The sequence below is a fragment of the Leucopleurus acutus genome (assembly GCF_964270905.1).
Source record: "Leucopleurus acutus genome assembly, chromosome: 1".
In the NCBI taxonomy this organism is placed as follows: domain Eukaryota; kingdom Metazoa; phylum Chordata; class Mammalia; order Artiodactyla; family Delphinidae; genus Leucopleurus; species Leucopleurus acutus.
In genome coordinates this window covers 149,668,796-149,685,697 of record NC_139142.1, presented here as the reverse complement: position 1 = coordinate 149,685,697, position 16,902 = coordinate 149,668,796, and the positions used below count along the sequence as shown (strand labels likewise).

Sequence of the window (16,902 nt, the reverse complement as noted above, 5' to 3'; positions counted from 1 at the left end):
CTTTCCCCCTTAGGAGACCAAGGCAGCACTTGCACTGCCAAGCACCTTTAGGGTGACGCTGTTCTCCAGCCTTCCTCCCCTTCTGATGCAAGGAGACTCACTCAGAGCACAGCCCCCATTGCCATTTGTATGCCGCTGGGGGCCTTAAACAGGCCGATACACCTGCTGTGATCAGTTCTTGTCTGGCTTGGTCTGATTAGAAAGCACAGTAGTTACTGAAAGGTGTAGGTCACATCAAAGGAAGCTTAATGTAATACCTTTTCTTGTTTCTGTTGAGTTCATCTCTTCTTCTGAATAAGCATGACTGGTTTGATTTAGATGGTTCATCCTTGACTGCTGTCCCGAGAAATGGTTTCCATGCGCGGCTGTTGCGGAGAGAACCGTGGCGGTGGGCATTCTCTCACTCCTGACTCGGGAGCTGGGTTTTGTGTGTAACGTCTCATGCACTTGGGCCTCTTGACGCTTTAGCTGGCACTGAGGTTTCCAGTCTTGAATCTCTTTTTAAAGCAAAACTTTATTCTGGAATTGCCACAAGGTGGGCGGGGGGGCGGAGAGGGCATCACACAGTGTTGATTGGCCCTCCTCCTGCACGTTCCTTTGCATGAGTTCTGTAGAAGAACTAGTGCCATGTTGGTAAATAACAGGCTTGCAGGAAATGCGTCCCCCCAGCATGGTGTTTTGGGCTTTTCTTTATTGTTTAGCTTCTTTTCTTCACCATAAAATATATTGATTTCCCTGGTTGTGAAGAATACAGATTGTGTCTTAGGTTGAGAGGCGGCCCCATCCCTCATGCAGGTGACCAGGGTCCGGAAGTGGCAGGAAGTGCTGTTTTCCTGGAACCCTTAACAGCTTCTTCTGACCTTGTACCTCTCCAAACTAGCTCTGCTCGCTGGTCAGTGGGCACTTCTAGGAGCTGGTGGGAGGGGCGACACCTGCAGGGATCCTTGGTAACTTCAGAGAAGGAGTTTGGGCTGTGGGTGTGTGTGGGAGGGCTGGGGAGGACTGTCCACATAGGGTGTGAGAAGGTGGCTTCTTGGAAGGCCCTCCTCTTGGAAGGCAGGTGGCACTGCCTGATTGATGTAGGTTAGGCAGGGCCCCTGCTCTAGTTCTGAAAGCCTCCAGGGCCTCCCCTTGTGACCTATTCATCAGGCTCCCAGGACCTCATCCACCCCAGTGTGGCCCTAGCACACTCCTGACCAACAGGGGTGAGGGTGCGGCTGCCATTAGTAGGTCAAGAGGATGAGTTTGAAAAGCAGTTGCTTAAACATGGGATATTCTCTGAATCTAAATAGCAGTGAAACCAAATGTATAAAATTGTATCATGGAGTTTACCACATTTCAAATTTAACATGTTAATATTTCTAATAATTGTGTGACTTTTAATAAGAAAAACAGAATGTAGGAAATATTGCTGAAATCAATATGATCCCCTTTTCTAGAGAAATATTTGTACCCTTGTGACAACATGAGGTACTGGTGAGGAGAAGTGTTCTCTGTGATGATCAGGACATGGGCAGAGATCACCTGGCAGGGCCTTCCTGGGCCAGCTTTCCAACTCGGTCCCCCAGTTCCCGACTCTGCCCTCTCTAGCTGTGGCCAGACCTTGTGCCATGAAGCCTACAATGGTCCTGGTACCAATTCTGACGTGTGGGTTTTTCCTACACCAAGCTGGGTGTCCCACAGTCTAACTCAATTCTGATGCTATCTACCTGGGGAGAGCATCAGATCCCACAGGTGACAGGCTCAGTCCTGTGTGTCAGGAACAGCCGGTCTCGAAGACCAAATGTTAGAACAAAACATGTTCCTAGTGCTCTGATCACTTAGGAAATTACAAGAATTTTAGGAGCTCTGTGCCAGGAACTGGAGTCAAAGACTAAATGTTAGAACAAAAGATTATCCTAGGACTTCTATTTACAAAGGTGTCAGGAGCCCTGTGTCAGGAACCGGGGGCAGAGACAAAATCATATATTTCTTATTTCACAAAGCCCGTGGGCAAAGTAAACGAACAAACATCAGGCTCTGGAGGGGCTTCTAGAAGCCCAGTTACTGGTGAGTGCCAGCCCCATCTCAGCTCTTGCAAAGGTCCACTGAGACCCTCCACCCCTCCCCTCCCCAGCCCCGGGTCTAGGCCTTCCTTCCCAGAGCGGTGCTGCTTGAGCTGTGAGGCCATGTAAGCACCCACGTGACACATGCCAACTGTTCCATGACAGCATACACAACAACGGGAAAAAGGCTGGGCTCTACAAAGAAAACCTGCTGCTTCGAGGCTGCACCATCCGAAACACAGAAGCCGTCGTGGGCATCGTCATCTACGCAGGTAGGTGCTGCGTGTCACCTGCCGTCTGTGATGGCATTGGCTCAGCATGGTGGGCTGGCTATTCCTGGACATTGCTCCTGGTTGTTTTGGGTTTTTCCTGATTATCAAAGTAGCATAAACCCATTGTAGAAAACCAGGAAAATAGATGGACGCAAAATGTCTAATACTATCTGGACCAGAAGTGTTCTTAGCATGTTAGCCTATTTCTTTCTGTGCATTTCCCCGTGGTGGTTACATAGTTGAGATTAATTGTAGAGCCTACTTTTCTGACTGAACTTATCCCATATGGATCATTGGATGGCAGCACCCTTTTCCAATCCATGGAGTCAGCGTAGCCCGTCCCTTTCTTGCTGGGCACTGACTCACTGCCTCCCCCGCAGGACATGAGACCAAGGCTCTGCTGAACAACAGCGGGCCCCGCTACAAGCGCAGCCGGCTGGAGAGGCAGATGAACTGCGACGTGCTCTGGTGTGTCCTCCTCCTCGTTTGTATGTCTCTGTTTTCGGCCGTCGGTAAGTCTCCTCAGAGGTCACGATGAGTGGGCACTGCTGGACGGCTGCCGGGGGCCCCTGCTGGGCTGTCTCTGTCTCCTTCTGACCCAGTGCTCTAATTAACACACATTTGTCACTGGCTTGGACTCAGGGGATGTTTGCATTGGCAAGGCCACGTTGAGACGTTTCGATGAATGAGCTCCACAAACTAGTGTTTTTCGAATTGGCGTCTTCTGGGGTGGAAGAACGGCTTAATCATGCCTCCTGTAATGATTCCAATGGAAAGAGTGATACTAACCTGGTGATAACAGGAATCAGAGCAGTAGAAGCACAAATGCTACTATTAGGGACTCTGTGAGAAGAGGGAAAACATTATTTGGGTCCCAAGAAGGGGCTAGCAGTTAGGCTGTGTGCAGAGTCTGGTGCCCCCAGCTTCTGGTGGCCTCCAAACCGGCATGCTGCTCTGGGAGTGCCTGGCAGGGAAGCGCGTGGACCTCCAGGTAAACGACCTTCACCGTGTCCCACTCAGCTGCCATCACACACCAGACAGGTGTGACATGGTCTTGGAACTCAGTGGTAAAAGGCACTGGTATACGGGGCATGAAAAGGGCTCTGTCATCATTTAGGTGTGGGGCTCAGTTGAAATAACGTGTGTTGCTGTTGGCTTTTCAGAGTCTGTGAGATGTGAATTTTGAATCTCTAAGCAGGGACAATTACAGGCAGTATTCAGAGCCTACTGAGACTGGTGTTTAGTGAGTCATTGGGAAATTCCTTTCTGAGGTTTCTCGTTGGCAGCTACCAGCACACGTCCAATTCCTGTGTTATGACCAGTGGTGCTATTCAGTACCAACGGTGGGAAAGGCCGGGGTTGAGGCAGAGTCCAAGTCCCGGGGCCTTCCTCCCAGTGCTCTGATTGTAGTGCCAACAGTACCGTGGGCTTTTGCTTTCTTAGGTGGCCAGGCGGGCTCATAAAACCCGATGTACTTGTGTCAGGTGAATGACGTTCCTCTTTGAACTTTGCTACAGGACATGGACTATGGGTGCAGCGCTATCAAGAGAAGAAATCATTATTTGATGTCCCTGAGTCTGACGGCACCTCTTTATCCCCAGTCACAGCTGCAGTTTATTCGTTTTTGACAATGATAATAGTTCTGCAGGTAACAGTACTAAGTTCCATATGACAATTGCTTTACTTTTCTGATGAGAACTTTGAGTCATCATAGTCTGCTAAGAACTTCCCACAAATTCTGCACCTGGGAGGAGCACAGGTTCATCTGACAAATGTGTTGCCTTTTGTTTTCCCACCCGACTTATCTAAAGGATCTTTTCTTGGGTGCTTTTCAAGTTAAAATTCTCCTTTGCTATTCTTAAGATTTTTAGGCTCTGAGGGGTCGGTTTTTCAATCATTGGTTCTGTTTTGTTTTTCCACTCAATTACTTCTTTTTTTTTTAAATTAATTTTTATTGGAGTGTAGTTGCTTTACAATGTTGTGTTAGTTTCTACTGTACAGCAAAGTGAATCAGCTATACGTATACATATATCCACTCATTTTTGGATTTCCTTCCCAGTTTCTACTGTACAGCAAAGTGAATTGTCTCTATGTATACATATATCCACTCTTTTTTGCATTTCTTTCCCATTTAGGTCACTACAGAGCATTGACTAGAGTTCCCTGTGCTATACAGTAGGTTCTCATTAGTTATGTATTTTATATATAGTATCAGTAGTATGTATATGTCAATCCCAGTCTCCCAATTCATCCCACCCCACCCCCACTCAATTACTTCTTAAAAAAACCTACATTTTTTTTACATCTTTATTGGAGTATAATTGCTTTACAATGGTGTGTTAGTTTCTGCTTTATTAACAAAGTGAATCAGTTACACATATACATATATCCCCATATCTTTTCCCTTTTGCGTCTCCCTCCCTCCCACTCTCCCTATCCTGCTCGTCTAGGTGGTCACAAAGCACCGAGCTGATCTCCCTGTGCTATGCGGCTGCTTCCCACTAGCTATCTATTTTACGTTTGGTAGTGTATATATGTCCATGCCACTCTCTCACTTTGTGCCAGCTTACCCTTCTTCCTCCCCGTATCCTCAAGTCCATTCTCTATTAAGTTTGCGTCTTTATTCCTGTCTTAAACCTACATTTTTATTTCAGAATAATTTTAAGGTTCACAGACAAGTTTCGAAAAATAGTACAGAGAGTTCCCATGTGTCCCTCACCCAGTGTGTCTTAATGTGAGCGTATTACATTTCTCTGGTACATTGTCAAAACTGAGAAACCGGGCTTCCGTGGTGGCGCAGTGGTTGAGAGTCCGCCTGCCAGTGCAGGGGACACGGATTCGTGCCCCGGTCCAGGAAGATCCCACATGCTGCGGAGCGGCTGGGCCTGTGAGCCATGGCCACTGAGCCTGTGCGTCCAGAGCCTGTGCTCCGCAACGGGAGAGGCCACAACAGTGAGAGGCCCGTGTACCGCAAAAAAGAAAACAAAAAAACCTGAGAAACCAACTTTGGTACTTTGTCTCAAACAAAACTCCAGACATCATTCGGATTCTACTAATCTTTCCACTGATGTGCTTTTTCTGTTCCTAGAGTCAACTTAGGATATCACATTGCATTTTGCAGCATTGGTTATTATTATTATTATTATTATTAGTTTCCATGCCTCCTGAACAATTCCCCATCACTAACTGAGAATTTATGCCCCCAAAAGCCTGTGAGAGTGGAGAGGGGCAGTGAGCATCTCTGCCACCCTCCTTAGGGACACAGTGAACAGAAGATATTGGCTTAGCCTTTGCCTGGAAGGGGCATTCTGCTGTCTTTTATCACATGTACTTGAGTTCGTCCTGTAGTAGGTGTTGCATTAACATATACTTAAGTTACCCAGAGAACCCAGTTAGTCTGGATGTGATATTCTGAGCCCATAAGTATCAGTTCAATACTGTTACTCCAGAGATAAAGAAAAAATTAAGCGTTGATTTCATGAAGGTTATTCTTGAATTGTCAAAGCATAACCGTGACTGTTCTTCTCAAAGCCTCTCCCCTCTGCTCTGTATTGTACAAAATCACAGAGATTGTCCTTCAGCACAGAACCAGCCACTGAAAAGACTATCTCTTCTGAGCTGTGGGGTTGTGTCTGCGGGACAGGCAGCTCCTGTCACCGGGAGCCCCGGGACAGCCTGGGTGTGAGGTGACTTTGCTTATGAGGACTCTGACTGTGCCATGTGTTTTGTGTTTCTCTTTTCTCTTTTTCCTCTCCTAGCTTCTCTCAAGCACAACTTAGTAATATGAAAACGCTTGCTTCTATACAAGCCATGGTTTCCATACTTCCAGACACGATAGTGGATTTCCGCTCTGCAGTGGCACCATAGGCTGTCCTAGTTTAAACTCTTTGCCAATATCCTAATACTCTAACAATACTGACTCTAAGCCAACTTGTTTAAGCTCTGAAAGGTACAGTATAGTCCCTACTTACTTGGGGTTGTAGTTATTTGTCGTTTAGATTGGACTAAATCCGCAGTTCTCGGGTCTTCACGGTCATTCATTCTATGTGCCTTGTGTCTCCTAGGTTTTGATCCCAATTTCCTTGTACGTTTCCATTGAAATTGTTAAAGTATGCCAAGTGTACTTCATTAACCAGGATATAGAGTTGTATGATGAGGAGACAGACTCACAGCTGCAGTGCCGAGCCCTGAACATCACGGAAGACCTAGGGCAGATACAGTATATCTTCTCCGATAAAACTGGCACTTTAACTGAGAATAAGATGGTTTTCCGAAGATGCACTGTGTCTGGCATAGAATATTCTCATGATGCAAATGGTGAGTCTGGGGATGGGGGCTCCCAATCTGGGCAGGACCAGAGAGCTGCTGTATCAGAGTTGCATGCCCATGTGCCTGTGTGTGCGTGCGTGTACACATACACACACACACACACACAGCTTCAGGGGTTGATGATTTCTGAGGGAGAATAAAACAGAAAGGCTGGCAGAGCAACTCTGGACCAGCATCTATAGAAAAGGCCCCTCCTTATTGCTGATGGCGCCCTGCTTCCTGCACTATCTGCTGTGGTGGGCATCTGCTTAAACACTCATTTTCTGCCAGACAAGCAGAACCAAAGAGGGCAACCTTGAGGAACTCACCTCAGAGGCACCCGGTCTCTGTCACACCAAGAGGCAAAGAGATGTTTCCTTTGTCACGCATCAGTCTCCTTGTTATCAGCTGCAAATTCTCAGCAGGGCACTGGGCAGTTCATGCTGCGTTCTTTCCTCTGGAATATGACCTCCCAGAGGGAAGTGTCACCTCACTTTGGAATTTAGGCAGTCCCTCCTCCCACCTCTCCTTTTCTCATCCTTGGCTTCCTCCCTCTGTCCCCTCTGAGCACATAGGGGAGCCATCTGCTTCCTAAGTCGAGGGGTGCCTGGAGCCAGCTGCCCACCCAAAACAGGAGGGGGTCCCTGTACCACAGAAGTGTCTCTGGGGCCATCGCACCTCTGAGAGAGAGGGCACCTGCTCTGCAACCAGGACTCCCCTTCTTTCCTGGAACAGCATCTGAGAACATCAAAGAAACCTTGCCACAGAAACAGAAGCAAGTACAGAACAGGGGGACAACATGGGGGCATCAATAGGAAGCTGTTCTTTAGGGGCATTTGGTGGGAAAGATCTGCTGGAAGCACGAGATTTTTGTGAGTTTTATAAAACCAAGAATTATCATGATATCCACTATATCCTCCATGATAAAATGAATCATATTAACAGAAGGCATAGGAATGTGTCCAATTTGTTTAATGTTTTATTTGCCACTCAAAAAAACCGGTCAGGAACAGTGTCCCATCTGCCCACCTGCCTCCCTCTCTGGCTCCTCCCTTCCCTGACTCCCCAGGCTTGTGCAGAAGAGCTTGGTGGCCTGAAAGCAGACCTCATCCTGCTTATAAAGGAGTCAGAGGACCAGGTCTGAAGTCGGCCTTTGAACTGGAACTGAGGCTCTGGGGGCAGAATCCCAAGTAAGATTACAGAAGGATTTTCACAGTTGTCAGATGCTTACCATAAAACCAAAGGGGTCCATCGCCCCCAGAAGACACAGGAAACCATTGCTGGGGAAGGTGGAAACAGCCAGGTGTCTCTGCAGCATGTTTTAAAGAAGGGCTGTGATCAGTGACTGACGGGCCCCTGGGCGGGCACCCTTCACAGCTGCTCGCATGGTCAGACCTCTCAGATCTGTTAGTAAAACGAATTCAGGTGGGTTTTACTCTGAGTACTGAGCCCAGCTCACGTGTACCTGAACCGGCCACACAGACCATGGGCGTGTCCCTCTCTACTTCGTGTCCTGGTGACGGTGCAGGGCCAGGGCCAAGCATCACCTGCTCCTTGTCTCCGTCTTCCCCAAAGAGCCCGAGGGCATCGCTGAGGCCACTGCTGTCTGGTCACAGAGCACAGACACACCAGCAGCGGCCTGAGGGATGGCCGCTTTCAGGCTAACATCTCATCACTGCTGTGGGAGGGTGGGCGGGCAGATGTGCCCTTGGGAGGCTGACACCATGCTCATAATGTCCAAGCCTAGGAGCTAGACAGGCCCAGTCCAGGCTTTGCCCTTCCTTGCCATCCACTCACCACCTCACTGCCAGGGGGAAAAGGGGGCAGGTGCAGGAGTTTTCTCCTGGAATTAGGAGCTCCCTGAGGTGGAGTCCTGGGGTTGGCAGTTACCCGGCCTGGTGGCCATGGACAGGTGACTTCCCTTACCTTATCTCTAAAGAAAAGTCTTCCCCAAGAAGATGCTGAGTTCAAGGCCTGGCCCACAGGACAGACCACACCATGGCATGCCCAGACGGGGGGCCCTTCTCTTAGCCCCTCACACGGGCCACCTCCTGTTAGGATGCCTTGTGTTGCCACCCAGCACCGGGCCTGCCCTGGAAGTTCTTAAGAGTTGCTTGTTTGGAGCGAGTGGTCCCTATGGATAGTCTCCTGTTGCTCGCATATGATGGAAGAAGCTGAACTAACTGGGCAAAGCCAGGAACACGTGTTGAGAGCCCTTGTTAGCAAGAACAGCAGCGTGGGTGCACTTCTGTGATTCACTGAGAGCCCTGGAGGCCTCAGGGACTGTCGCTCCACGGTGCCCCCTAAGAGCCAGGCACAGCATCACAATCACCGTCTTCTTCAGTGGAGCTCTGCTTGCTGGGTCTGAACACTGGCGGCATTCTTCCACGCTGTACAACCCCAGGAGGATGTGAGCCTCCCTGCTGCTAAGTGCTTCATCCTCATGGGGTGAGTGCAGACAGCACCTACTCCCCACCTGACGTTGAGCAAGGAGCCCTCTCAGGAGAGCACCGTCAACACAGCCTGAGAACCGTTATTTCTGCTTGACTGCAAGGCAGATGCTCAATGCGTGATCTGTCCTGACAGCCCCAGTAAGCAGGTGGCCCTGTGACCCTGGCTTGAAGGTCAAAGCCTGAAACCCAGCTACTCTGTGGGCCTCCCAGCCACCTGCCCACCCACCCCATTCACATGGGGGCTCCCCCTGAACAGAGGGGCTGTATGTGAACCCATCTCCACCCACATCTGACTTTTTGTGGGATGAGGTGGCCCCTTTGCCATCACGGACGGGACCTGAGCTTTGGCATCCCGTGGGCCTGGGTACCGCCTCAACCCCCTGCCCCTGCATCCCATGACCTTAACAGATGAGACTCAGTCTTCTCATCTGTGACGTAGGGTTGAGAACATAAGCCCCATCGGGCCCACTGAAGGTGCATGTAAATGAGAACATCCCCCATCCCTCAGTGGAAACCCCTGTCAAACATGGCCTCACCGTCAGAGAGCGAGGGTGGTGAGGGCCCAGGGTGCCCTGCTGGATGCCTTGTGGAACCTAGACCCCTCAGTATCACACACAGCCTCCCCACAATGTCACTTAGTGCCCCTCCCCCACAGCCCGGCGTCTGGCAAGGTACCAGGAAGCAGACTCGGAGGAGGAGGAGGTGGTGCCCAGAGGGGGCTCACTGCCCCAGCGCAGCAGCACCGGGAGCCACCAAAGCATCCGAGTCGTGCATCGGAGCCAGAGCACCAGGTCACACCGGCGCACCAGCAGCCGTGCCGAGGCCAAGAGGGCCAGCATGCTGTCCAAGCACACAGCCTTCAGCAGCCCCATGGTGAGTCCTGCAGCCCTCCTTCCCGCTGTCACCTCCCCCAGTCACCAAAAGTGTCTGTTCTTCACTGGGGAGTTACCTCTGTTCAGTTAGGGGATGTTTTTCTGTCCAGTGCCTTCTTCCCACACTGCTGTATCTTTTCCAAAACACTGATTAGGTCCCCTTACCAGGCTTCTCAGGCTGGGGACTGCCGATGACCCAGCCAAGTGGGTGACGGAGAGGAAGTCTGTTCTGCCCTATGAAGTGTGTAAAACATCAGGGCAAGATGACAACTGTGCAAAAGCAAAGTCAGATTAAAAAAAAGAAATTTAATTAGATGAACCCAAATCCACCCTTTGCCTTGTCAACCGCCCAAACATTTATGGACCATTCTCATCCGGCAGGGAAATTTCCAGAAGTACGTGAGTGACAACCTCTAAAAGATCCTTTCACTTCTAAAATTTTTGAAGACCAGAGGGAGAATCCGTTTTGTTCACGTATGGTGGCCTCATTCTTTTATGTCCTTCGAAACCCATATAGAAGGTGCCATTTGAATAGAGATCATCTAGACTTGTGGTCACTGATTGTTGTTGGGTTTACATGGGGCACGTGGGCGGGGAGCTGTCACCCGAGCAGCAGGGAGGCTGTGTTGGAGAAGGTTTTCCTGACATCAATTTCACAATCAATACGGGTTAAGAGTATTTGAAATGTTCCAACTTTCTGACCTAGGAAGTTAGTGATTCAGTGAAAGATTTCTGTGCATAGAAGCTTATCAGTGTGTTATTTACATCAATAAAACAGCAAAAAAATGTACCCAGTGATAAAGGAATGGTCAAATAAATTATGGTATGTTTGTTTTTATGCCGTTAAAAATTATGTTTTCAAATGGCTCTTAAAGGCCTGGTAAAGTTGAGGCAATATAATGTTTTTGGGGAAATGGAAACTGCCAATTTATGTATAAAATATTTTGATTAAAAATGTACATGTATAGAAAAAAGACGAAGGAAAGGCAGAGAAGCATGTTTTTTAAAAAGTATATATTACTGTAAGGTGGTGTGAGAGAGATCTGTTACATTTTCCCTATTATTCTCTTATTTTTCCAAATCTTTCTGAGTAAGATATGTTAATTTTATAATAATATATATTCTTGGAGGTATTATTTTATAAAAAGAACATGTGTACCTTCTTATATATAAGAATATGTGCATTTCATATGTTAGCTGTATATTCTTATACAATCAAGATTATACATAATTTGTAATTATAAAATGACGTGTGTATATATGAGGTGAAGGTCTGTTTACAGCTTCTAGTAAAATCAAGGTGCCTTACATAGTCAAGCACTAAAAGGACACTTGGCAGGTCACTGGGTCAGACTGACCCTTCGGCCCCTGTGTTCTTCCCAGGAGAAGGACATAACGCCCGACCCGAAGCTGCTGGAGAAGGTGAGCGAGTGTGACAGGTGCCTGGCCTTTGCAAGGCACCAGGAGCACCCATTGGCCCACCTCTCGCCTGAGCTGTCTGACATTTTCGACTTCTTCATTGCACTCACCATCTGCAACACAGTGGTGGTCACATCCCCGGATCAGCCACGACAAAAGGCAAGTTCTGGAGCATCGTACTGTGAGCCCGCAGAGCCCCTGCCCCTAGGTGTGGCCCCACTGGTGTCAGTCTTCCTGAGAGGGAGCACGCTTCCCTGTCTTGCAGGAGCCCGGTCGCTCAGCACCACTCTCAGGTTTCAGGGGGTGCGCTGGGGGCTTCAGACGGGGCAGGCCAGCTCAGTAGCTCTGTGGTGACATCCTCAGACTGCAGTGGGCAGGTGCTAGGATTGTGGCGAAGAGGGAGAGGGCAGCCAGCCAGAGACAGCTACTGAGCCCAGGATGAGAGGGGCACAGAGCATACAGGCGTGGCCCAAGGTGGGCAGTGGCAGGAGGGTGGCTGCCCTCCATGCTGACCAGAGCCTCAGGGTCCTAGATTCTTACATGAGAGGGGACAGGATGGGCTGGGGCCCAGACTCTGGTAGGAGCCGCCTGGACTTGCATCCTGACGACACTATAAGCTGGTCCCCTCCTGTGTCTTTGGCACCTTGTCTGGGATGTGGGGCGGTGGTGGGATTCAGGGAAAGGTCTCAGAGTAGAGTTTGGCACATAGTAAATGTATTTGATGTTAATAAATGCCTTTAACATTGGCATTCAGGAAGTGGTTGAGAATCAGTGGGAAGTTACTTTGGGTGGTAGAAACATAGCAACACCAAGTTGGGTTTTGTTTGGGTTAACATCAAGGTTCTCTCCAAAGAGAGTAAGGTTTTATATGTGAAAGGAACCTCTATAACTCAAGCGCTCCTCCGGGTGGACCAGGTGGTGTTGCAGGGGGTGGGGTGCACCTAAGCATGGCTGTGCGTCGTGCAGCTAGGCAACTTTAAGTGGATACAAATGAAGGTGTTCTAGGGCTGATGCACACTATAGGTCTGTACCCTGTCACCTCCACTCTCCCAGACCCCTTCCCCTCCTCCTGGGCCTTCCAGCAGGTTCTGCTGGTGAAGCCATTGTTGTGATGGAGGGTGAACAAGGGGCCCCTGCCCTCTCTGTGGCAGCAACATATCTGGCAGCAATGTGACCCCCCTGTACCCTTTGCTGATACCCCACCGGCCTTTGGAGGCCCCAGTGGGCCTGGCGGATCCCAGGTGGACGGGCTCTGCCACTCAGAGACCACAGGCTTGTGCCATCAGCCCTGGGTGGAGGCTGCTTCCTTTTGCAGTTCACCTCTCAGCAGCCTTGGCATCCCTCGTCTGGCCTCTGGGTTCTTCCGCCACACTGTTCAGTCCCTCTGGAATACTTCCCTGAAGAGGGGTCTGGTTTCTAGGTTAGACCCTACCTGACTGACCCTAGGCATTGTTGCAATTACTGAATAAGTGAGAGAGACCCCGACATGACTGAGGTGTGTGCCCATGGTCACACATGGAGTGAGTTCCATGTAGGGAGCAGAATCCTCAGACTGCACATGAACGTGTCTCTGGATGCATTTCTGTGCCCACCTGTGGGTGGGTGCCACCTTCAAGGGCATTTGGAGCTAGCAGGAGCTCTGGCATGGCTGTCCGAATCTCCCACTCGGATATGTAGCAATATTTAAAGTCAGTAGAAGACCAAAGAAAAAGCACCTTTATCAAAATTGGTCTTATGTGCCTTGTTTTACCAAATGCCTGACGTTTCTGGAGGCTCTTACTACAATTCACAACTTCAGACCCATGGACAAAATTGCAAAGATTAAGGGGTAACTGTAATTCAGTGGTTTGATTGTTTCAACATTTGCTCTAAATCCATTATCTAGCAGAAAATTAAAATAGGTATACTGTATCATCATTAGCATACAGCACTCATTTAAATAAAGTGTTGCTTTGTTGCTCCATATTGAGCTTTTTGAAACTTTAACAATTGTATACATGTCGTTTTGTTGTTTTCAGTCCTCTTTAGAAAATACACAATTTATTGTGATTTTTTTAAACATTTGTTTAAGGATTTGGAGCCTGAATTTGCCTATGTATTTCATTTGTTTCGAAAGATTCTTTTGGGTTTGGGAAATTTTGTGTAAATTTAAGTTTTTTATGGACATAATTCAAAGGAATGTATAAATTGGTCTTTTGTTAAATGTTTTTTTTAATTGAAAAAAAAAAAATCCAGGGTTCATGCCAGGCAGTGGCAGGCCCACTCCTGGGAAGTTTCTGTAAAGCCATGGGCCACTGCAGTGAGGGGACAGTCCCAAAGCCTTGGGAACCACAGGCCACCCAATGCCCTGAGTCCATCCCGGGCCTTGGTCATTGCTACCCTACAGTCACATCCTGAAAGAGTGAATATGGCAGAACCTGTGTTGAGGTGAAGAGGAAGAGGCCAAGGGATAGTCTCAAGGAAGAAATGCTGACTCTGGTTGCAATTTTCGGTGGGAAATGGGAAATCCGTATGCAGGCCCCCCTGGGGAAGTGGAGGGCGGCCCTAAGGGAGTCAGGGTGAGGGCTCTTGGGAGACACCTAACCTGTCTTCCGACTACTTCCCTGGCAGGTGAGGGTGCGCTTCGAGCTGAAGTCACCGGTGAAGACGATAGAAGATTTCCTCCGGAGGTTCACGCCCAGCCGCCTGGCCTCGGGCTGCAGCAGCATTGGGAGCATGGCCACCAACAAGTCGGCGCACAAGTCCAGCCTCTTGTCCACGCTGGCCAACAACGGCACGCTGTTCCGGCTGGAGGAGAGGCTGGGCCCGCCGGCCCCAGGCCTTGCCAGCAATGGCTACAGCAGCGGGGCAGACGGCTGGGCACCTGAGTGCTCAGCACAGGAGCCTGAGCCCGAGCGGGAGCTGCGCTACGAGGCCGAGAGCCCCGACGAGGCAGCTCTCGTCTACGCCGCCCGCGCCTACAGCTGCGCGCTCGTGGACCGACTGCACGACCAGGTGTCGGTAGAGCTGCCCCACCTGGGCAGGCTCACCTTCGAGCTCCTGCACACGCTGGGCTTCGACTCCATCCGCAAGAGGATGTCAGTGGTGATCCGGCACCCACTCACAGACGAGATCAACGTCTACACCAAGGGGGCCGACTCGGTGGTCATGGACCTCCTGCTGCCCTGCTCCACAGGTACCCTGCTCCCCTCCACTAGCAGCTGCCCACTGCAGGGAGCAGTCCTGAGAAACCAGCCCCTCCCTCCAGTGGAGCTTTGCCTCTCTGGGTGGGCTTTTCCTTGTCTGAAGGGTTTGGACTAGAATTGGGGGGAGGGCCCAGTGGATGGAGGGCTTCAGTGCCTGAACCCACCTCAGAAGAATGGGGCTGGGGATTAATGGGGGTGAGGCCTAGCATCAGGTTTAAATCTGGGCAATGCAGGTTAAGAGCTTTTAGATTAGAAGTCCCAGAAGGTTCCTTTCTGCCCTGTGATCGCTTGGACCTTGGGCACCTATGAGGCCCAAGCCATGGTTTTTAGCCCATTTATGGAGTGTTCTCAGGCCACAGCGAGGGCCCAGGTAGTGGGGGCTGCTGGCCTCTGGCCGTCTTACAGCCAAGAACCTCCATCTTGGTCTCTTTTGCACTTGACTTCCATGTAACTTTCGGGTTGAAAAAGAGGGGTTCATATACCACTGGTGTAGAGGGTGAAACTTTGTTTAGCAGAAAGGCTTGTACCTCTTTCCAGATACAAATGCTTCTGGGACTTGGAAGGGGGAGGGCCTGGGTCCCCACTAGTAAACCTAGTCACCCCTCCCTCTGTGCCCAGAGGACAAAAGAGGTCACATCTGACCTCCATGGGGGAGAAGCGGGGTGGATGGCAGATGGCAGATGGGAGAGGGACCACTGCCTGACCCCCACAGCCTCCCTCTCTTCTATATCCTGGAAACAGCTCTGGGTACCAACTGTGGGAAATCCTTACGCTGGATATGCCCTTCTGGGGCTCTGGAACGGAGCTAGGGGTTACCACTTTGCTTCCCACGGTCCTCTCGCCATGATCTCAGTGCCTCAGAACAGGACTCCAGCTCCAGTTAAGGGAAAGTGCACTGGTGGATCTCTGCAGACAAATCCGTTCTCCTATCACAGAGCTATCACCTCCCAAAGGCAGCTGAGCGAATTGCAAATGCGTCGTTGAAAGCGGTTTGCATGGCCTTTCTTGAGGGTGACCTACTCCAGGGCAGGGTTTGCCTTCCTACCCGTGTGTTGGTTCTAGGGTGGATGTAGAATTCAATTTACAGGCTGATTTTGCATTCCAAGAGCCTCCTTCATTCTGAAATTTGATTTTGCATCCATGCAAAAGAAAAACAGATAGGTATGGCAATTATCTGAGCAGATTTTATTCTACTGCAAAAATATCACCTTTATCCTATTCCACAGCCTTGTATTAAAGATAGTTTAATGGACCGCTGTGTTTCAGACTTTACTACATACAGTGGGTCATGGATAAGGTGAAAAGACTGGACCAGCTCTAGCAAGCAAGGGTGGGATGGGATGGCAGGAGAGGCTTACCCCCACCCCAGAGAGAGGGCAGGGAGCCTGCTGAGCTGTTGCAAGGGACACGAGAGCAACCAAGAAGGCTGCAGCAGTGGCCACGCTTGTACTTGGCTGGCAGTGCAATTTTTTTTTTTTTTTGGCAGTGCACTTTTAAAAATGAGTAGAAAGCCTCAAATTTCTAGACGAAGCACAAACAAATAAAACTTCTATCACTCAGAGTCATCTTCAAGGTCAAGGGGTGAAGGGGGCCCTTATGCAAGCTGGGGAGCTTCCCAGACCCCTCCACCTGGTCCTGGGAGGAATTAACTACAGATGAGAAAGAACAAAGCCATGGAACAGACAGTTTCAAAGCACAACATTGCCCAAACCGTGACATTGAAGGGGGCGCCTTAAAAATAAGCAGTTTGTGTAGATCTCTGCCTTCCTCTGGGAATTTCCAAGCAGTGTGCACTTCAAATAAGTTTGAATCGGTCAGAGCTACATGTAGACACCAGGCAATTTCAGATTCAGGATGTTCAGAGCCCCCAGTGGTTTCCCAAGAAAGGGGATGGCTCTGGGGTAATCCTGAAGTTATCCACCAGTGACACCCTGACATTGTACATAAATCATTCAACTTTCACTTTGGAGGTGGGGTGGGCAGGGTATGGAGCAGAGCAGACTTGCAGGTGGCCAAGCTGCTCTACCTGTGTGCAGGCGATAAAGTGAGGAGGGCACATGAGTGTCCAACATCTTTCTTCAAAGAGTTCACAACACTTTTACCAAAAGGGCACGAGAAGGCTAAGCTGGTGGTGGATGGGGAATGTGTTGTATTTTTAGGATGTGGCTATGTCTTGCCTGCCCTGCCACTAGCTTGTGTGGGGTCAAGTAGAAAGCAGGGACTCTACCCCACCCATTACCTTACAGACCTTGGTTCAAATACCAAGTCTACATTTATGGGCTGGGGTCACCCTGGACAAGTCACTCCTCCTGTGCCTCAGTTTCCCATCTGTACAAAGGAAATCAGGC

General features: G+C 49.7%; 1 protein-coding gene across 1 annotated transcript in view; it reads left to right on the top strand.

The window, feature by feature from the left end:
• Window positions 1-16,902, top strand: part of ATP10A (ATPase phospholipid transporting 10A (putative)) — a gene marked incomplete at both ends in the record, with an annotated part of 163,426 nt that overhangs the window by 129,223 nt on the left and 17,301 nt on the right. The window contains 7 exons of the mRNA XM_082850624.1: window positions 2,211-2,317; window positions 2,698-2,829; window positions 3,835-3,965; window positions 6,382-6,634; window positions 9,734-9,951; window positions 11,334-11,528; window positions 13,980-14,544. Coding sequence (XP_082706750.1) covers window positions 2,211-2,317; window positions 2,698-2,829; window positions 3,835-3,965; window positions 6,382-6,634; window positions 9,734-9,951; window positions 11,334-11,528; window positions 13,980-14,544 — 1,601 coding nt within the window. The remainder of the gene's footprint in view (window positions 1-2,210; window positions 2,318-2,697; window positions 2,830-3,834; window positions 3,966-6,381; window positions 6,635-9,733; window positions 9,952-11,333; window positions 11,529-13,979; window positions 14,545-16,902) is intronic.